Source organism: Aethalodelphis obliquidens, unplaced genomic scaffold, assembly GCF_003676395.1.
Source record: "Aethalodelphis obliquidens isolate GAN/ISIS:26980383/991018 unplaced genomic scaffold, ASM367639v1 scaffold53, whole genome shotgun sequence".
NCBI lineage: Eukaryota > Metazoa > Chordata > Mammalia > Artiodactyla > Delphinidae > Aethalodelphis > Aethalodelphis obliquidens.
The window spans coordinates 9950705-9972701 of NW_020837997.1; the positions used below are offsets into that span (position 1 = coordinate 9950705).

Genomic DNA, 21997 nt, shown 5'->3' on the forward strand with positions numbered 1-21997 from the left:
CCCGGCACTTTTTGATAAGGGATGACTTGGGCCAGAATAAGAATACAGGGGGAGCTAAGAGTGACAGAATAGAGGGCAGGTAAGTCCTGAACTGAAATTCCCTGCTGGAAATTCACACCTGTTTTCCTTCTGCCCTAACATAATATAGAACCACTGTTTGAGTGGGAAATTGTGGAATTACAATAAAAAGCTAAAGATGAATCTCAGAGCAACCCTTCCATATCTTTTCTGGATTATAATCAGAGGCCTAAACCCCTTCATACAAGCACAGAATAACGTTCTTTTCATCTACATTTTGCCAATGGAAGCGTTTCTGCGAGGTTTCTGCCCACCTAGCCTTAAGAGATTTGGGGCAACAAAAGAATAAAAGGCAGGGTCTTGAAGAGATATTTGTACACCCTTGCTCACAGCAGCATGAGTCACAGCAGTCAAGGTGGAAGCAGCCCAAGTGTTTGTTAATGGATGAACGGATAAAATGTGGTCCATCCACACAATGGAACATTATTCAGCCTTAAAAAGGAAGGAGATTCTGACACACGCTACAACATGGATGAACCATGAGGACATGATGCTAGAAGCCAGACACAGAAGGACAAATACTGTCTGATTCCACTCATAGGAGGGCCCTAGAGGAGTCAGATCCACAGAGGCAGAAAGTAGATGGTGTGTTCCAGGGGTTGGGGGAGGGGCTGGGGAGTCAGTGTTTCATGGGGACAGAGTTTCAGTTTTCAGGATACAGAGTTCTGGAGATGCGTGATGGTAGCACAAAAATGTGAATGTACTTAATACCACTGAACTGTACACTCACAAGTAGTTTAAATGGTAACTTTTATGTTATGTGTATTTTATCTCAAATTTTTAAAAAATTTTAAAGTTAGATTTGGACAAGAAATTTTTACCTGCAGGCTTGGCATTCCACCGTCCATTTATTCGACAGTGATTTACTGAGGAACAGCTGTGTTCCAAGCCCAGTTCTAGACCAAGGTTTCTCAGCCTTGGGGCTGCTGCCTTTGGGGCCACATCATTCTCTGTGGTGGGGCCATCCTGTGCCCTGGAGGGATGCAGTGTGCCCTCTTCTACCCGCCAGACGCCAGTGGCTCCCCCTGCCCCAGCTGTGACATCAAAAGTGTCTTCAGACATTGCCCAGTGTCTCACAGGGGGCAGAATCATCCCAGGGGAGATCCCCCCTGGGTTAGGGGATTCCACGGACTCCCAGAAGACACTGCATTCCATAATCATCTGACCTGCGGAGGCCCTAGGATGCTACACACATTTGAAACACACAGAGTGACTGGGGAGGGAGAGAGGAGGTCATTCACAGATGCTGGGGGTGGGAGGCACCCTGGTTTACACGGCTTAACACATTCATTCTGGCGCGCGGTGCGAACTGGGGCGTCCATCTTTCCCCAAAGGCTTAATGCTGGGTTTCTTAGTCTAGGCACCGTTGGCATTTGGGCCCAGATAAATTGTCTGTGGTCGGGCCATCCTGTGCACTGCGGGGTGTTGAGGAGCATCCCTGGTCTCTACTGACTAGATGCCAGCAGCACCCCCTAGTCGTGACTGCCGGAAACATCCCTAGGCATTGTGGGGCAGGGTCACTCTTGGTTAGAAAAAAACCCTCTGCTTTATAAGACTCTCCTGTGGTCCAGTGGCTAAGACTCCGGGCTCCCTATGCAGGGGGCCCGGGTTCAATCGCTAGTCAGGGAACTAGATCCTGCATGCATGCCTCAACTAGGAGTCCAAATGCTGAAAATAAGAGCCCTCATGCCACAACTAAAGATCCAGCATGCCACAACGAAGATCCCACATGCTGCAACTAAGACCCAGTACAGCCAAATAAATAAATACTTTCTTAAAAAAATCAATGAAACCAAGAATTGGTTCATTGAGAAAAACAAACAACAACAACAAAAACCCCTCTGCTTTAGATGATAGAGATGAGAGTAGACAGAAGAGGTCCCTGCCCTGCTGGAATTTACTGAGACTGGAGGACAGGGCTGGAAACTGCAATTTCAACTGGGGCACCAGGACAGAAGGGTTCTGGAATTCCACAGGGAGGCGCCAGCCCAATGAGCAGGTTTTCAGAGGAAATAACTGAGAAAGAGGTTCCCAGCTCTAAAGGCTGTTCACCTATTCAGAGGGTACAAAAGGGTGAGAGTGGACATCGTAAGAGAAATTTTTTTTTTATTTAAAAAAAATTTTATTTTATATTGGAGTCTAGTTGATTAACAATGTTGTGTTAGTTTCAAGTGTACAGCAGAGTGATTCAGTGATACATGTACATGTTTCTATTCTTTTTCAAATTCTTTTCCCATTTAGGTTATTACAGAGTATTGAGCAGAGTTCCCTGTGCTATACAGCAGGTCCTTGTTGCTTATCTATTTTAAATATAGCAGCGTGTACACCTCAATCCCAAACTCCCAATCTATCCCTCCCCCCCATCCTTCCCCGCCTAGTAACCATAAGTTCGTTCTCTAAGTCTGTGAATCTGTTTCTGGTTTTTTTTTGTTTGTTTTTTTAGTATTTACTTATTTATTTTGGCTGCACTGGGTCTTAGTTGGGGTACTCAGGATCTTCATTGTGGCATGCTGGATCTTTAGTTGTGGCATGAGGGCTCTTAGTTGCAGCATTTGGACTCCTAGTTGTGGCATGCATGTGGGATCTAGTTCCCTGACCAAGGATCGAACCAGAGCCCCCTGCACTGGGAGCACGGAGTGTTACCCACCGGACCACCAGGGAAGTCCCTCTGTTTTGTTAATAAGTTCATTTGCATCATGTTTTTTTAGATTCCACATATAAGTGATATCATATGATATTTGTCTTTCTCTGTCTGACTTGCTTCGCTTAGTATGATCATCTCCAGGTCCATCCATGTTGCTGCAAATGGCACTATTTAACTTCTTAAAGGGATGTCTTGGCAGACTACGTCCGGGGTGCTGAGGGCTGGGTGAGCAGAGGGGTCTGGTTGCCCCTCCCTCCGATCCTGGGGAGGGGGACTTGAAGGGCGTGCCTTGGCTCCAAATAGACTCCCTGGGAGCAGGGAGCGGGTGATGCTCCCATTCCAGGGAGGCATGCTGGACCGGTATCCACTTCCTGCCGGAAGCTGCAGGATGAGAGAAGGGCTGGTTGTCTGTTTTCATAGCTGAGCCAAGGCAACTTGATGCTAAATCAGGATGGGCTTGCAAACAGCGGGTTCCTTTGGGAAGAGGTGTTGTGTGTTTCTCGGGAACTAGATGTGCTCAGAGAGCCGGCGTGGGGGCATCTAAGATCTTGTCCTGGAGCCTGTTCTGGTGTCCCTTCGCAGAGGATAAGCAGGCCCTGGGGCCTGAATTCCTAGGGACCAGGGAGAGTGGAAGTGGCGGTCAGTGTAGTAGGTTTGGCCGGGTAAAAGGAATGGCAGGTGGCAGCCAGCCCACCCACCAAGATGGGGCAGGGGTGGTGGCTTGTATCCAGGACAGCTTCACGAGGCCTCCTACGCCTGCTTTACTGTTCTGCTGTTGCCGTCCTGAAGTTCATAATAACTTTCGAACAGAGATCCTTCTCCACTACAGACGGACAGGGCAGGTGCAGCTCAGTATTTTATCTCCAAAGACTTTAGACTTCTCCCAGGAGCTCATAAGCAAGAAGGGAAATGTGCAGTCGTGTTTGACATCAGTGCAAATCAGGCCATTGGATGAGAGAGCCTTGATGTCACAGGCTGCTGCTAAATTTCTGAGGAGGTTCCCCTTAACCAAATGGCTACGGGTTATTGGATTTTCTTAAAAACTGACCAGGCAGGGTCTCCACCTTGTCTTGTCTTTCTATGAAGGACGACTGTCACTTGACCAGCTGAAAGCTGCCACTTTACTAACATCAAACTGGAATGACTCTATGCAGTCAGTTTTGCACTAAGGCAGTAAACGCGTTCCTAAAATTCACCACCCTGGGCAAAATTACAGGATAAAAACACACAGGGCTGGCTTGTGGGTAAAATGGAGTTAGGGTGACAATACTCAAAAGCTTCATCAGTGAGTTACACACCTGAGTTACAACTAAAAGGAACCTAATTCATATGGTAGCAGAGTCTTTTAATAACAACTTCATTGAGATATAATTCACACACCATGACATTCATCCTTTTAAAGTGTGTAATTCCGTGGTTTTCAGAACATACAAAGACTTGTGCAACTATCAATATTTTCATCACCTCCCAAAGAAGTTCCGTACACCTTAGCAGCGCCTCCCCATTTCCCCTCCTCCAGCCCCCGATGACCACTAATCCACTTTCTGTCTCTATGGATTTGCCTCTTCTGGGCATTTCCCATAGACTGTATCACACAATATGTGCCCTTTTGTGACTGTCACCTTTCATTCACTTAGCATCATGTGCTGAGGGTGCATCCATGTTGTAGTGGATATCAGTACATCATTCCATGGTATCGCCTAATAAAATTCTATCGTATGGGGGCTTCCCTGGTGGCGCAGTGGTTGAGAGTCCGCCTGCCGATGCAGGGGACGCGGGTTCGTGCCTCAGTCCGGGAGGATGCCACACGCCGCGGAGTGGCTGGGCCTGTGAGCCGTGGCCGCTGAGCCTGCACGTCCGGAGCCTGTGCTCCGCAACGGGAGAGGCCGCAACAGTGAGAGGCCCGCGTACCGCAAAAAAAAAAAAAAAAAAAAATTCTATCATATGGATTTACCTTATTTTACTTATCCATCTATCTGTTGGTGGCTATTTGGATTGTTTCTACTTTGGGCTATTATGAATAATGCCACCATGAAAATTTGTGTACAAATTTTTGTGTGGATCTATGTCTTCATTTCTCTTGGGTATATATACTTTGGGGTGAAATTGCTGGGTCGTATAGCCATTCTATGTTTAACTTCTTGAGGAACTGCCGTATTGTTTTCTAAAGTGGCTGTACCATTTTACGTTTCTCCCAGCAGTGTATGAGGGCTCTGGTTTCTCCACATCCTTGCCAATACTTGTTATTACCTGTTTGGGGGTTTTGGTTTTTTTTTAATTATAGTCATCTTAGTAGCTGTGAAGCAGTATCTCCTTGTGGTTTTGATTTGTATTTCCCTGAGAACTAATGATTTTGAGCATCTTTTCATGTGCTTATTGGCTGTGTGTATATCTTCTTTGGAGAAATGTCAATTCAAATATTTTTCCATTTTTAAATTGCTTTTGGTATCATATTGAAGAAGTCATTGCCAAACCAAGGTTATGGAGATCTGCTCCTATATTTTCTTCCAAGAGTTGTGTAGTTTTAGTTCTTACACCTAGGTCTGTGATCTATTTTAAGTTAATTTTGTATATGGTGTGAAGTAGGGGTCCAACTTCATCCTTTTGCATGTGGCCATCCAGTTGTCCCAGTGCCACCTGTTGAAGAGACTATTGATAATCTTGGCACTCTTGTCCAAAACAATCAATTGATTGTAAAACTGTACGTTTATTTCTGGACTCTCAGTACTGTTCCATTTATCTGTGTGTTTAGCCTTATGCCAATATCACACTGTAGCTTTGTAGTAAGTTTTAAAATCTGGGAGTGTGAGTCTTCCAATTTTGTTCTTTTTCAAGATTGTTTGGGTTATTCTGGGTTCCTTGCATTGCTTTATGAAGTTTAGGACCAGCTTGTAAATTTCAACAACTACAACAAAAACCCAGCTGGATTCTGATAGAGATTACATTTAGTCTCTAGGTCAGTTTGGAGACCATTACCATTTTAACAACATTAAATCTTCTTAACCATGAACATGGGATATCCTTTGATTTACTTGGGACTTCTTTAATTTCTTTCAACGCTGTTGGTTTTCTTGTTTTGTTTGTTTTGGTTTTGGTTTGTTTTTTAGTTTTCATTGTACAAGTCTTGGCTTCTTTCATTAAATTCATTCCTAAGTCTTTGGTTCTCTTTGGTGTTATCGTAAATCGAATTCTTTTCTTGGTTTCATTTTCAGATTGTTCATTGCTAGCGTATAGGGAAACAACTGAGTTTTGTATATTGAATGTGTATGCTGCAACCTTGCTGAATTCACTTATTAGTCTTAATAGCTTTTTAATGGGTCCCTTAGGATTTCTACATACAATATCATGTCATCTGCACATAGAGATAGTTTTCCTGCTTCCTTTCTAATCTGGGCGCCTTTTATTTATTTTTCTTGCCTAATTACTCTGGCTAGCCCATCCAGGACAATGTCGAATAGAAGTGTCGAGGGCAGATATCCTTGTCTTGTTCCTGATCTTAGGGGGAAAACATTTGGCTTTTCACCATTAAGTATCATTACTGATACTTAGTGGTGGCATTTTTTGTAGATGTCTTTTATCAGCTTGAGGTTCCCCTCTATTCCTAGTTGGTTGTGAAAGAGTGTTGGATTTTGTAAAATGCTTTTTTCTGCATCTGTTGGGATGATCATATCATTTTTGTCCTTTATTCTACTAAAACAATTATTACTTTTTTAATATTGAACCAACCAACCTTGCATTCTTGGGACAAATTCCACTTGATCGTGGTGTATAAATCTTTTTATATGCTGCTGGATTTGGTTTGCCAGTATTTTGTTGAGGATTTTTGCATCTATGTTCATAAGAAATCTTGGTTATTAGTTTTCTTTTCTTGTGATGTCTTTGTCTGGTTTTGGTATCAGGATAATTCTGGCCTCGGAGAGTGTTAGAATGGCCTCATCGAGTATTCCCTCCTCTTCTAATTTTAAGAATAGTTTGTGGGGACTTCCCTGGTGGCTCAGTGTGACGACTCCGCGCTCCCAGTGCAGGGGGCCCAGGTTCCATCCCTGGTCAGGGAACTAGATCCCACATGCATGCCACAACTAAGGAGCCAGTGAGCCACAACTAAGGGGCCTGCGAGCTGCAACTAAAGAGCCCATGTGCCACAACTAAGACCCAGTGCAACCAAATAAATAAATAAATAAATATTTTTAAAAAATTAGTTTGTGAAGGATAAGTGTTAAATCTTCTTCAAACACTTGGTAGAATTCATCCATGAAGCCATGTAGTCCTGGGCTTTTCTTTGTGGGAAGTTTTTTGATTACTAATTCAATTTCTTTACTTGTTAAAAATCCATTCAGTTGTCTATTTCTTCTTGAATCAGTTTTGGTAATTTGCATCTTTCTAAGAATTTCTCCCATTACATCTAGGATATCTAATTTGTTGGCATATAATTGTTTATAGTATTATTTTATCATTTTTATATTTCTGTAATGTTGGTTGTAATGTCCCCTCTTTGTTTCCTGATTTTAGTAATTTGAATCTTCTCTCTTTTTATCTTGGTCAGCCTAGTTAAAGTTTTATCAACCTATTTGATCTTTTCAGAGGAGTAACTTGTGGTTTTATTAATTCTCTCTATTGATTTTCTAGTCTCTATCTCATTTACTCCTACCCTAATCCTTATTATTTCCCTCCTTTTGCTAGCTTCAGTTTTAGTTTACTCTTATTTTCCAGTTTCTTAGGGTGGATAGCTAGATTACTGATTTGAAATCTTTCCCTCTCTCTTTTTTTCTTTAACATAGATGATTATAGCTATCAAGTTTCCTCTACTTTAGTTGCATCTCATAAACTTTGGTGTGTTGTGTTTCATTTTCGGTCATCTCAGAGTATTTTCTAACTTCCCTCATGATTTCCTCTTTGAGATAGCAGAGTTTTATACCTGTTCAGTGGGGAAGAAATACAGAAATAATACTGCAAATACGGCATCACGTTGGGACAAATTTGCGTTCTCAAAACAAGAGTTATAGCAGAATGAACCATACAAGAAGGCTCCAAGGTACCTCCTGTCCCACTCTGAAACTTTTCCCCTCACCTCCCCACATCCAGTCCATCAGAATGCTCTCCAAAACGTACCTCTAATCCACCCATTCATCTCCACCTCTGCTACCAGGTCCCTAATTGAGGCCACCATACCTTTCAGTCCAGAACTGTAACAGACTCCCAAGTTCTCTGTCTTTCTTGCCTCCTGCAATCTATCCCCCATGCAGTGAGCTTTTAAAATCACAAATTGGAGTACATCTGCCCCCTACTTAAAACCGTCCAATGGCTTCCCAATCTGATGAGGACCATTTCCTATGGCCTATGGGACCTCAAATAAAATGACCCCCTCCATCCTCTGACTCACCACCCCCCACCCACTCACCCCTCCCCATTCACTCTGTTCCAGCCACGCCTAAGGACCTGCTTTTTGTTTCTTCCACATGAGCTTCCACCCCAGGGATTTTGAATGCCTGAAATGTTCCTTTCCTCTTCCTCATTATTCTGACCTTGGCCCAAAGGTCACCCCCTCAGAGAGGCCTAGGGTGACCAAATCTTCCCACTTTGTCGGAGAATCTTCCAGATTTAGCACTGAAAGTCCCACGCCCTGGGAAACCCCGTAATCAAACCATCTGGGTTGGCCACACTTCAGAGGCCATCCCTGGCTGTTCCTTGCAAAATAAGCCCCACCTACTCACCCCCAAGTTACTACCCTGTTACTTTTCCTATAAGTGTGGGACTTGTGTCCCTAGAAGAACAGTGCCTGGCAAATAGTAGGCACTCAATAAATATTTTTAACTGAATTAATCACTGAAGCTCAGAAACTGATTCCTGCAGTCTCAAGTTTTAGATTCCATCCCATGAAACTCTGCAAGAAGCAACCCATTAGCACGTGGCAAAATCCATTTAGCAAGTCACCGTCAGCATTTTCATTAAAACAAAACGGAATAGAAAAAAATCAGCATTACCTAAAGTATCACGTCATGAAAATGTTTTCGTCATATATGTGTTTGTGTGAACTGGGGCTCTGAGTAAAATATACTTCCTGCTGTGCCTTGTGGTCAAAAATGTTTGAAAACTACCCACCTAGTGGTCAAGAGTGTGGGATTGGGCACCAGACCACTGGGGTTCGAAGCCCTTACAAGTTGTTTGATACAAATTCACTCGTTTTTTTCCCGGCCTCTGTTCTCTGATCCGTAAAACAGGGATAATGCATACGCTTTTTTTCAGGATGTGATTGTGAGATTTAACTAAGTTAGCATAAGAAAAATGCTTCGATCACTTTCTGGCATATAAGGACAATTTAGTCAATTCTGACTAATATGATTACTTGTTGAATGAATGAGGCTGAAATCTCATCTTCCCTAAAGTTACCCTGCCTGCCTTTTCTCAGAACAAGTTTTTTCTCCTTGTGTTCCAGCCCCTTCTCCCAAATAACTATATATGTTTACTTTATTATTCTGTTTATTGTCAATCTCCCCCTACCCAAAAAAAGCCAAAAAAAGCCAAAAAACTCTGAGAGGGTCCCTTGTTTGTCCCATTCAAAAGCTGAACCTACTACCTGGGGGTAGGGAGGAGGGGAAAATGTTGGCAAACATTTTCTGTGAAGTACCAGATAGTAAATAATATTTTAGACTTTGCTTATGTCATCCCATCTTTGTGCAAATGCTCAAGTCTCTAGTACCCAACTCTGTCTCTGTGGGACAAGTTTCCGTGTCCCTTAAAGGAATGGGGGAAGCTGTGTTCCAAAAAACCTTTAATTACAAGCACAGGCAGGCAGAATTTGGCCCGCGGGCCATAGTCTGTCAGTCCTTAAAGGAGCTGAAAATACTGGATTCAGTAAAATAGAAGACTTTCATATAGTTTCCACGTGCCACGAAAGAGTCTTCTCTCGATTTTTTTTTTTTAACCACTTAAAACATATTTTAAAATTCTCAGCTTGTGGGCCATGAAAATAAGGCAGTGGGCCGCATCTGGCCCGCGGGTCGGAATTTGCTGGCCCCGGACCTAGACTGTGCCAGAACGCCCGACAATAAGCGAAGGTCCCCGGGTCCCCAAAACTCGGCCTTCCGGGAGCGGCGCAACCAACACTCGGCTCGCGCGCGCCTCCCGCCTACCAACCCTCCCAAGCGGCGCCCGCCTCCCTCCAAGCCCCGCCCTCCTCCGGGGCGATTGGTCGAGCCTCGCCCTCTTGCTCGCCGGGGAACGCCCCCGATGACAGGCACTGCGGACAGCCAGTGGAGAGCTGCAAGGTCTTGCACCCCGCCCTCATCGCGCCCGTTGGAGGCGGGCCGTTGAGGGGGTGGGGCGTGGAGCCTGGTAACCGTTGCCGATAACAACGCCCCGCCCCGTCACGGCAGGCGGGCAGGCGGCGAGAGGCGGGCGGGCGCCGGGAGCGGGAGGAGGAGCGGCAGCCGCCGCCACCGCCGCCGCCATAGAGACTGTAGCCGTGGAGACTGTTACTTACCAACGGGGACCAACACGCAGCAGCCGCCACCGCCGCCGCGGGAGCCGTTGCCCGAACTCCCGGCCGGAACTCCAGGTGACCGATGCGACCGCCCCGGGCCCTGCCCGGCCGGGGAGTATGGGGGGCGGCGGGTATCCCGGTCGGGGAGCGGGCAGCGCAGTCCCTGCGGTTCACCCCAAACGTACGGGATGGCGCGCCCGCGGGACCTCCCTCCGCACCCCGAGTCCCGACAGCGCGGCTGAGTTTGGAGTGGCCGTGGTCCCCTTCTTCCTTTTAACCAAACTCGGGGAGCGGTGAGGACCCATCGGCTCACTTTTTACAAAACTTCCTGAGTTGGGGGCTCCAGGGGAACCGTCTTTCACTCTTACCCTCAAAATCCCCGGGTTGGGGGTGCCCCAGGAACCCCTCTCAAGCTTTTTACCCAAACTCTCTGAATGTGGGGCTCCTGGGGAACCTCTTCTCACTTTCGTTCCCCAAATCCTTAAGCTGGGGGTGCCCGAGGACCCCTCTCTCACTCTTCCCCTCAAACTCCCTGAATTGGGGGGCGCCTTAGCAGCGCGTTTCGAACTCTGACATTTAAACTCCCTGAATTGAAGGCGCCTGGGGGCTCCTCCTGTTTGCTCCCCAAATCTCTGAAATTCGGGTGCCCCTCGGACCTTTCTCTCACCCTTAAACTAAAATTCCTGAATTGAGAGGGCCTAAAAGATTCGTTCTCACTTTTACCCTCAAAGTCCTGAATTTGGGGTGTCCCGGGGATCATCGTTTTGACCCCGTTCCCAAATACTGAATTTGAGGGCTCTCTGTAACCCCATCCTCACTTTTTAACCAAAGTCGGTGCGCTGGTCTAGGGGAAGAACCCTTCCCCTCCTCACTTTTTGACCACGAACTCCCCAAGAATCGGGCTTCCCAGAGACCCGTTTCTCACCTTTTCATCAAGAATCCTCGCGCTTAGGGCTCCTCGGATACTCCTCCGCTCTCTCCCTGGTAACCCCGTGTTCCCAAGTTTGGGGGATCCTGGATCCGCCAGTCCCTCCACGCCCCTCAGGAAGCGCCTACGCACCGCCGCAGCTCCCCTATTTGGACTGATCGCGAAGCAAGAAAAGTTTCTCCGAAAGGGCTGTGGGTTTGTGGTTTTTTTTTTGTTTTTTTTTTTTAATTTATTAATTTATTATTTTGTTTAAAGAGCCCAACCTGTGGGCCCAAACTGCTCGGTGGCATTTTCTCCGCGTGTTGTGGGAGTGCGCGGGTGTGTGTGTGTATGTGTGAATCCATCCCCCACCCCTGACCCCCGAAAACACGCCCCCCTCCAAATGCTCTTGATTCCTTTTCTTTTCCCTCTGGGACAAGCCGCGGCGCTCCCTCCAGGCTTCGTCCCTGTTGGTTTTTCTCGCTGCTGCGCTAAGAAAAGTTGCGTTTCCGATCCTAGTGGCTATTTCAAGGGCCCCCGGGGCCCAACTGCCCCTGCCATTCCGGCGGCTGCGGCGGGGGTGGTTCACCGTCCTAATTTTAACCTCCCGGTCGCCCCGCAGGAATGAGGGAGAAGGGCAGGATGTAGCGCACAAGTCCAGGGCTGCCTTTCCGCGGAGACCTCATTCCTGCTTCTGGTGTTTTAATTATGCACCGCCCCTCCCCCCCCCAACATCCAGTTATTTTCTTGCTTTGTGCATTGAACTGACGGTGCAGACCGTCATGAGTTTTCCCCCGTCCAGTCAGCTTTATCTCTGCAAATCCAAAATAGCAAACCTGACAGAAGGCTCTCCGTGTCAACTAAGACTTCCCCCAAAATCAAAATAATGACAACGACAACAGAAAACATTAATAACAAAACCTTTTTTTTTTGCCTGCATATATTGGCAGCACGTTTTTATCTTGTTGCTTCATAATCGGAAACATTATTTGTTTGCTCGTATTGATATAAAGACCCTTACTCTCTGTGCCGGGGAGTACCAGGGGCTGGTCACCTTTCTCCCACTCCAGTTTAAAAACTTGAACTGACTCTAAAATAACCTTAGAAATGGCTACTCACCTACTCTGGCCAGAGAAAAAGAGTGTATGGTACCACCCCACCCCCCAGGAAAGGAATTTAATTTCCTTAATTACTGGTGCTAATTTTGCCAACAGGCTTGGTAGAGTATCCGGGGGGACTTGGTAGTCTTTTTTTAAAAAAGACAGAATTCTAATAATATATGATGGAAAAGATAACTGGTTCCGGGATCCTGTGATGTTCCAGCTGATGTGGGTCAGGAATGAATGCAGAAACAGTTTGCCCCCTGTGGTAAAAGCAATATGAACTATTTGCCTCTCATCCCAGATAAACCTCTGAGATGCTCAAAAGGGGAGTCCAGGAGGAGAGGGGCAGAGTTATTAATGACCCCCAGTAACAGAACAAGTCCTCTGAAATTCAGTTGATATCTGCTTTCTGGGTGCAGGCCACATATCACCTTAATATTCATCTTTAACCGTGTTTATCACTGAAGCACTGCCAGGCTGGAGTTATCCACCAGAAGTGCAGATGCTGGGAAATTGTTTATCTGGCTCTTATTCCTTAGATCTAATTTGTAGTTTCAGATTCGAGTTAAAATTAATTAATATTAATTGATATTTAATTAATTGAACTTTCATTAATAGTATATATAATTGAGTCAACATTTTAAATGTGCTTGTAGGATTTTTATAGTCACAGGTGGTGGTTTTGCTTGTAAAATTCCAGAGCCAGAAGGAACCATATCTTATAGTATATTTGGCTCTTTTTTTTTTTTAACATCTTTATTGGCGTATAATTGCTTTACAATGATGTGTTAGTTTCTGCTTTATAACAAAGTGAATCAGCTATACATATACATATATCCCCATATCTCTTTCGGCTCTTTTTAACTAATGCATGTTGACCACTTATTGAAATAACGTGCTCCTCTATACACACCTACTTATTTGTAAAATGTGAAACTTTTTTCAAAGCAAGGGAAGTTCTCAGAGAAACTGCCTCCCTTGTCAGGACCCTCACAGAACCCAAGATCAGCAAAGGACTTCTTTTTTTTTTCACATCTTTTTTGGAGTATAATTGCTTTACAATGGTGTGTAAGTTTCTGCTTTATAACAAAGTGAATCAGTTATACATATACATATGTTCCCATATCTCTTCCCTCTTGTGTCTCCCTCCCTCCCACCCTCCCTATCCCACCCCTCTGGGTGGTCACAAAGCACTGAGCTGAGCTGATCTCCCTGTGCTATGCGGCTGCTTCCCGCTAGCTATCTACCTTACGTTTGGTAGTGTATATATGTCCATGCCTCTCTCTCGCTTTGTCACAGCTCACCCTTCCCCCTCCCCATATCCTCAAGTCCGTTCTCTAGTAGGTCTGTGTCTTTATTCCTGTCTTACCCCTAGGTTCTTCATGACATTTTTTTTCTTAAATTCCATATATATGTGTTAGCATACGGTATTTGTCTTTCTCTTTCTGACTTACTTCACTCTGTATGACAGACTCTAGGTCCATCCACCTCATTACAAATAGCTCAATTTTGTTTCTTTTTATGGCTGAGTAATATTCCATTGTATATATGTGCCACATCTTCTTTATCCATTCATCTGATGATGGACACTTAGAGCAAAGGACTTCTTATAGGAAAAGACAAAAGAGAGGGAGAAGCTTAGGAGAGGAAGACCCAGAATTAAGGGGGTGGATGGGATAAAGAGTGGGGTCAGAGGATGGGGGGGCAGAGCCGTGGAGAGCTCATCCCATGGGCTGGCAGGCTACAGCTGGTGAAGATGGTGATGCTGACAGGCAGCTTAAGGACAAGGGTTCAGTCCCCCAGTCTGCTCCTCTGAAGGCTCCGAGCTCCCTTAGTGAACATCAGCCGGCCTCTCCTGGCTGCTCAGGCCAACACGTTGGAGTCGTCCTCCAGCCCTCTCTCTCTCAAGCCATCAGCAAAAAGGTAGAGACCTAGAATCTGACCACACCTCGTCACCTCCACCACCGCCAGCCCCTGGTCCGAGCCACCGGCGCGTCTTGCCCAGATGATTCCAGCCTGTTCACCAGGGATCGTAACGTGTCCTGTTGCGATCCTCTGATTGGATGAATGGGGTCAGGGGTCAAAGGAAAGGAAAAATGCAAGTCCCAGCCCTGGATGCTGCTGATGTGGGCTCTAGGGCCCCACAGAGAAGGGGTTCACGTTTATTAGCTCTGTGACTCCAGGTAAGGTTTGGCATTGGTGAAAGAGAAAATCACTTATATGGTTTCGATATTAGAAATAATATTATAGGGAATTCCTTGGCGGTCCAGTGGTTAGGACTCTGCGCTTCCAGTGCAGGGGACACAGGTTTGATCCCTGGTCAGGGAACTAAGATCCCGCAAGCTGTGCAGTGCGGCAAAAAGAAAAAAAAAGAGGAAATAATATTATAACTGTTTAGCCCAGGTCCTGGCACAGAATAGGTGTACAACGGAGTAGCTATTATTATTGTTGTTGTTATTTTTATTATTAGAACAAGCAAACAAGCAGTGTGGCCTGCCTGGGGTGATTTTTTAATTTTGGTTTCTTGACCACCAAATGCTGAGGAGACATTCAGTAAATACATCTTGCTCGATTGAGTGGGTGAGCCTTCCACTGTCTGTTTTAAGGTGGGAAATACCCTTCGATTGCACAGAAATTCTCTGGTACAGATATGGCACTCTGCAAGCGTTAAGTGCTGGGCAAAACCAAAAAACACAACCCAAAAAGTGTCTCAAAGTCCCACACCTTGGTTGGGGTATCGGTCCATCTGAAATCACTCCCAAAACATCACACTTCCAGACAGGTTTTGCCAAGCAGCCAGCTCTGCAGGCAGAACCTGCAGATGGGAAAACTTAAAAACTGGTTTTGCCTCTCCATTAGTGCTGGCTCTTAGGTGCCAGTCCTGTCGAAGTCAGGAAATCAGCCTCTTGGAGGTGAGAACAGTCCTGGTCTTCATGCCAGGATTTGACTGGAGCAGACAGCATGGCCTTGCTCTTTGCTACCCCTCACTTCTTTTTTCCTGAAGTGCATTCCTATTTTATGATACATAGCTTTTATATGTTTTAAAGCATAGTTTCATGCCCTGGCAACCTCATTTTAAACTGTGGTCAATTCTATGAATTTACAAAAAATACAGTTGTCTTCCCAAGCCTATAGACGATACATACAGCAAGTGGATTTCAGATGCTGTGAATCAGATTATACCTCCTATAGTCCATGTTTAAAAATGAAAAAAAAAATTCTAAAGCCATTAAAAATCTAGAACTTACATGTGATGGCCAATATAGTGATTATTTGTCATTTACTATGTAACAAAGCCCAGATATGCTATATATAGTAAACCTGTTTCTACTAAGATCTCTGCAGTTGAGCGTGTGTGTGTGTGTGTGTGTGTGTGTGTGTAAGAACTGGGCTACTCGTGTCCAGGGAAGTTCTTCAGGAGGTGACAGGTGAGCTGAGACTGTCATGATGAGAGGGAGAAGCCCTGTGCTGTTCAGAGGGAAGAGCCTTCCAGGTGGGGCGGGGTGGGGGCAGCAGGTGCAAAGGTTCTGCGGCAGGAGGAGTCAGCTGGGCCTGGTCGGAGCAGAGAAAGGCGGCTGTGGGCTGATAACTGGTGAGCAAAAGGAGGAGGGGCACAGGGCCCCAGTGGCCATGGGGAGGACTCTGGCTGCTATTCTAAGTATAAATTAAGTTGTTAGGAGATTTCCCCTCTGCCTGTAGCTGTCAGAGCCGTGGTGTCCAGTCGTTTGCTGGAAAACCTGCTTTCTGGACCTCTGCCATTTCTTCATCGCTCATTCATTCATTCATTCATTCCTTTCTGAGTCAAACACTATTCTATGAGGTTACAGAGACCAAAGACCAACTAGGAGAGTGTGACAGTTTCAGAACGGGGATGGGCTAGAGGTCTCTCTAGGGCATGTGTGTGGCAGGCCACTCGCCTGGAGGGGGCACAAAAGGTGTCCAAGAGGAGGCGGGCTGGAGCAGAGTCTTGATGTACAAGCAGACTGGTGGGGAGAGCCATGGCGCGGCTGTATTTTCTGGAAGCTGAGTGCAGGGTACAGGGGAGATCAGGCCAGAGAGGAGAACAGGTGTCGGCACACACAGCCTGTTTTTGGAAGCAAAGTTTCACTAGAACACAGCCACGCACGTTCACTTCCATACTGTCTCAGGCTGCCCTTTTTTTTTTTTTTTTTCCTGTACGTGGGCCTCTCACTGCTGTGGCCTCTCCCATTGCGGAGCACAGGCTCTGGATGCACAGGCTCAGCGGCCATGGCTCATGGGCCCAGCCGCTCCGCGGCATGTGGGATCTTCCCGGACCGGGGCACAAACCTGTGTCCCCTGCATCGGCAGGCAGACTCTCAACCACTGCGCCACCAGGGAAGCCCTGGCTGCCCTTTTGAGGCCACGGTGGGGTTGACTATTTGCGACTGACACAGAACGTGGACTGCGAAGCCTAAAATATTTACTGTCTGGGCTTTTACAGGAAAAGTTTGCCGACCCCTGGCTGGACGAGTGGGACTCGTCTGGTGCTGGGCTGAGAGGTTTGCTGGGGAAGCACTTTGTGATCAGATGGGATTTTGGTAGGTGTAGCGAAAGGTATGGCGTCTGGAGGATGGCGACGGAGAATTAACAGCTGCCATGGTCCAGGCCCAGGGCGATGGCGACCTGGCCGACTGCACCAGCCAGGGATGGTGCGTGGGGACAGAGCTGCAGGGTTCTGGGGGCTCTGAGGACCTGGTGACTCTCTTGGGACCAACGGCAGGGATGAGCCCAGGGCGATCCCTGCGTGTCTGATTTTGGGGATCAGGTAGAACAGGCCACTTCAGTGAGTCAGGGATCCTGGGAGAAGCTAGTGGGGCGGAGAGGGGTAATGCGTTCAGGCGTGGGCTTGGCCAGCTTGAGATGCGCGGGGGCCAGCCGAGTGCGGGCAGTTTCCTGCCAGGCTGCTGGATTTCAGGGTCTGGAGACAGCGGGGGACGGTGGGGGGGACGCGTAGTCCAGGCTGAAGGTCAGGATCTGTCAGCACATAATTGGTCATTTCAGTCGTGAAAATGGATGAGCTCACTCAGAGGCGGAGGGTGAAAAGGCCAGAGGTAGAACCTCATATTTCAAGGAGCAGGAAACCAACGAAGAGTCAGAGAAAAGTGGTTTTTTACAAAATGATGGCAAAATATAATAACATAAAATTTACCATTTTAACCAGTGTTAAGCGCACATCTCAGTGGCATTAAGGACATTCACATTGTTGTGCAACCATCCCCACTGTCCATCCCCAGAACTTTCTCATCTTCCCAAACTGAAACTCTGTCCCCATGAAACACTGACTCCCCAGCCCCTCCCCCAGCCCCTGGCCCCCACCCTCTACTTCCTGTCTCTACAGATTTGACTTCTCGAGGGACCTCCTGTGAGTGGGATCAGACAGTATTCGTCCTTTTGTGTCTGGCTTATTTCACTGATGATCTCAAGTTTCATCCATGTTGTAGCAGGTGTCAGAATTCCCTTTCTTTTTAAAGCTGAATAATATTCCGTTGCGTGGATGGACCACATTTGTTTATCCTTTCATCCCTCGATGGATGTGTGGACTGCTTCCACACTTGGCTACTGTGAATCATGCTGGACAGAGAAGCTTTTGCAGCAATTCTTAGGTGAGGGGGGAACCTGGGAAAGGGCTCTGAGGCGGAGGGGGAAGTAACTCAAGGACTGAGCACCAGGGACAGTGAGGCCTGGTAGAGACCACAGTAATCATCAGATGGGGACAGTTCCCTGGCGGAAGCGGAAAGGACACGTCCCCACAGAACGACAGGAGGCTTGGCTCCTGAGCGCCTGTCTCCTCGGAAAACTGTTGAAATCACACTAATGATACAGAAGCCCATTCCTGAAGTTGCAGCAACACTTAATTATGCTTATATTTTTAAAAGACAAACTGTTTATCTTTTCGCAATAGTGCCATGTTTCCAGGATATGTTTCTGTCCAAAAGGTGATCCGTGGGGTAAGGCCAGGGAAGCAATTTCCCGCCAGAATCACCAGCCCACAAAAATCCACCCCATCCAGGGAGAACCCAAAGAAAACACCACCTGGAGCTTTCCCACCTCGCCTGTCCTTCTCAGAACATGTACCGATGGAGCCTGCTTGGAGAAAAAATAAATTCGGAATTCCAGACCCACAGAAAACAGCTTGAAGGATGTGCTTCGATTTTGAAAAGAATTCTTCATTTTCTAGAAGAATTCACCATACTGGGGACCTCTTTATGTTTAGAGCTCTCTAGGCTTTCCATCTTCAGCAAGTATTTGTGGGCCCCAAATGTCAAACATCCGAGTTGCTTAGAATTAGTCGAATACTTAAGTGTATTCATAGATCGTCACGTGGGGCGTTACAAGGGGAGAAGGTGATAGAGAAATTTTAAATTGTTAGCCACCATTGGCCATTGACATTCAGACTGGAAGTTAAAGCATAAAGTGGGTATAATTCCGGGGCTCATCAATTGTGTACATCATGGTACGGTGATACGGCCAACTCTTAAAATGACAAGCAGGCGTGAATAGAAGGTATTTCTGGAAGCCCTGTAACCACGGAATTCATCACTGGCCTGAGTCCACAGCTGACCGAGCCTTTGTCACCTGGCCTGTGCTCCCTAAGGAGACTCAGCGGGCACCGGAAGAGACTCACCGATGAGCAGTTTTCTAACTGAACAAACCACAGGGTGATGGAGTTAGAGGTGGTGGCCGGGCAGCGCTGTGGGGCCTCACCCAGATTCCGGGTAGGGAGCTCCTCGGGGCGCAGCCTCGCTCCTGTCTCTCTTCTAGCCCCAGTGGCCTGAGGAGCTCAGCCTTCCTCTCCTGTTCTAGAAGCAGGATTTCTCCAGCCTCTAGCTCTGCAGCGCCAGCACACTCAGAATCACTCCCAGATCCTGCGTGGGCCTGTGTGCCTTTGGCTCACGACGCTCACTTACCTCTTCATCTCCTCCCGGTCCACCCCGCCGTGGCTCTCCTGGGCTATGTCAGGGGGAGAGGATGGGCACATTCTCTCTGCTTTTTGTAGCCAAATCGATGGACGGGCCCCTCCCCTTCGTTGTAACCACGCCGTACTAGCTCGGCATTCAAGGCTCGTCTCGGACCAGCCCCATCTCCCTTTTCATTGCCTGTCTTTCACGACTTCTCCAAATGGACTTGCCATGCCTTAAACAGGTCTTCTACTCGGGTCTCCCCTCACTCTGAAATGTCATTTCTACTGACGAAAAATCTTAGGTCTTCTCCAATGCTCTTTCGCCAGGGACCCTTGAGATGACAATTGGTGAGCTAAGTGGGGAAACAGCAAACTAGGCCAGGTTTCTCCAGCACATCGCCATTGACTTTGGGGCCTGATCGTTCTTGGTGGGAGGGCGGGGAGGCCGTCCTGGGCCTCGTAGGAGGTTGAACACAGCATCCCAGGCCTCCACCTGCCAGGAGCGCCCACCCCTTGGCCAATGTCCCCTGGGGGGCAGAATCACCCCCTAGTTAGGGAGCCCAGGATTGATCAGCCAGAAGTGCCAGGGCACATAGAGTTCACATCCCAAGACGACATGGACGTGCCGTAGTGGTTTGCGTGTCTCATTTCCTGTTCTCGGTTGTGAGCTCCCGGGGGACAGGGACAGCTGTCCCTGCCTCACTTCCCGCAGAGCTTTGTACTTCACACGTGAGTGAATCAAACACTTGAGTCCAGAGACCTCTTTAGAGGGCGAGGCCTACATGGAGTAACAAAGCAAAAATCACAAACCCCTTGTCCGATGTCTGCTAGCCGTCAAAACTCCATGTTTTTGATTCAGCTTAGGATACATTCTAGCCCTTTCAATACGTAGTTTTCCTTTACCAAATCCCCAGAGAAATTTTAATCAAAGACCCAGGCTGTTAACGGCCTCCCCTTTTGGCCCAGCCAAAATTGCAAGTCAAGATCTTCCAGAAAGCAGGGATCTTCCTGGGCACATGGAGTCTTACCACGCAACTACTGCCAGGCCCCAGAGCCAGGAGCCCTGTGCGCGGTGGACAGTGTTAAATGCCTAATTCTGTGCCAAGCCGGTTGCAACGGCTCAATTCATATTTGCTTGCTTTGGGACTTTTCAGAGATTCCACTCTGTTAAAAAGGCGATTTGAAACAAACGTACTTACGTCTGTTAGATTTATTGCATCCACAAAACATGACACTCAGAGTTTGTGGCCTGAACGAATTCTCCTTTCTGCAGAGTGATAGGGCCACTTGTCACTGTTTGGAACCAGCTTTTGCAGCGGCTCTGGCCATTTGCGAAGGGTACCATGTGCCAATAAAACTTCACTTACAGGCACTGAAATGTGAATTTCATGTCATTTTCATGTGTTACACACACACACACAAAATATATATATTATTTTATTTTATTTTTTGCTGTACGCGGCCCTCTCACTGTTGTGGCCTCTCCCGTTGTGGAGCACAGGCTCTGGACGCGCAGGCTCAGCGGCCATGGCTCACGGGCCCAGCCGCTCCGCAGCATGTGGGATCATCCCGGACCAGGGCACGAACCCGTGTCCCCTGCATCGACAGGCGGACTCTCAACCACTGCGCCACCAGGAAAGCCCCTGTCACAAAATATTTTGACTCTGATTTTTTTTCAACCATTAAAAAATGTAAAAATCATTCTTAGTTTGTGGACCGTACAAAACCAGGCAGCAGACTGGGCCGGACTTGGCCGCGCGCGTGGCCCGTGGTTTGCTGACCTCTGTCCTGTGATAGAGAATGGAGTCCAGGAGCGTTCACAGCCTGTTTTGCCAGAGAACCCCCGGTCCACAGCCTCTGCTTCTCCCGCCTCCCCACCCGCATGACACACACACCTTCCTGTGCACGGCGCCTGCTCTTGAACTGGCCCCCACCTCCCAGTCTACCCCCCACCCATGGGATGGTCCTGCTTGTCCCACAGCATCCAGGATGGGACCTTCCCAGGTTCCCCGCCCCAGGGTTTATGGTCCCAAGTTCCACCTGGAGTCCACACCTGTCACCTTTGCCACAGAAGGAGTTCTTTGTGTGTCTCCTTTTCTCTCTCACGCAGGGCAAGACCCCTGAGGACAGACCAGGTCTGTCTCTGTAGGGCACCAATTAGAGTAATTATTTGTTGAATTGACTCAAGTTCTTACTAGATCAAGATCTGACCGAGCTCTAAAATCATTTCGCTTACTCTCTAGTAAAATAGGGTCTCGTGAGAGATTTGCAGTTTCCCAGTTGGGTGGTTTATTCTAGGAGTCCCCTGAATCACGATTGTCCAGCAGAGACATAATGCGAGCTGCAAGTGTCATTTAAAATTTTCTAGTAGCCACGTGCTAAAAAGTAAAAACAGGTGAAATTTTGAACAGTATATTTTATTTAATCCAGTATCTCCAAAATATTGTTGTTTTTTTAACACGGCATCTATATGAAACAGTTTTTATTGAGGTAGTTCACGTCCTTCTTGGCGTGCAAAGTCTCTGAAATCCAGTGTGTAGTTTACACCCGCGGCGCGTCTGGGTTCGGACGGGCCACGTTTCACGAGCTCAGTATTGGGCACTGTGGGTAAAAGTGTTAAAATGAGGGCAGGCATCGCCTTTAGGTCATCCCTACTCTTTTTAATTTTTAAAAAAATTTTAGGGCTTCTCTCGTGGTGCAGTGGTTGAGAGTCCGCCTGCCGATGCAGGGGACGCGGGTTCGTGCCCCGGTCCGGGAAGATCCCACATGCTGCGGAACGGCTGGGCCCGTGAGCCATGGCCGCTGAGCCTGCGCGTCCGGAGCCTGTGCTCCGCAACGGGAGAGGCCACAACAGTGAGAGGCC

The 21997-nt window shown here is 47.3% G+C and overlaps 2 protein-coding genes across 15 annotated transcripts in view; one reads left to right on the forward strand and one right to left on the reverse strand.

Moving 5' to 3' along the window:
- ACSBG2 (acyl-CoA synthetase bubblegum family member 2) overlaps positions 1–11225 on the reverse strand; it is a 67193-nt gene extending 55968 nt beyond the window's left edge. Inside the window, exon 1 of the mRNA XM_027085353.1 lies at positions 11128–11225. Coding sequence (XP_026941154.1) covers positions 11128–11135 — 8 coding nt within the window. The 5' untranslated portion in view covers positions 11136–11225. The remainder of the gene's footprint in view (positions 1–11127) is intronic.
- LOC113608660 (DNA-binding protein RFX2) overlaps positions 10089–21997 on the forward strand; it is a 166110-nt gene continuing 154201 nt past the window's right edge. For 5 of the 14 annotated variants that reach the window (XM_027085335.1, XM_027085340.1, XM_027085338.1 and 2 more), the window contains exon 1: positions 10103–10277. The gene's annotated coding sequence lies outside the window, so the exon portion shown is untranslated. Of the gene's footprint in view, positions 10278–21997 lie in introns of all 14 variants that reach the window. The other 9 variants (XM_027085346.1, XM_027085347.1, XM_027085337.1 and 6 more) reach the window with 6 other exon arrangements.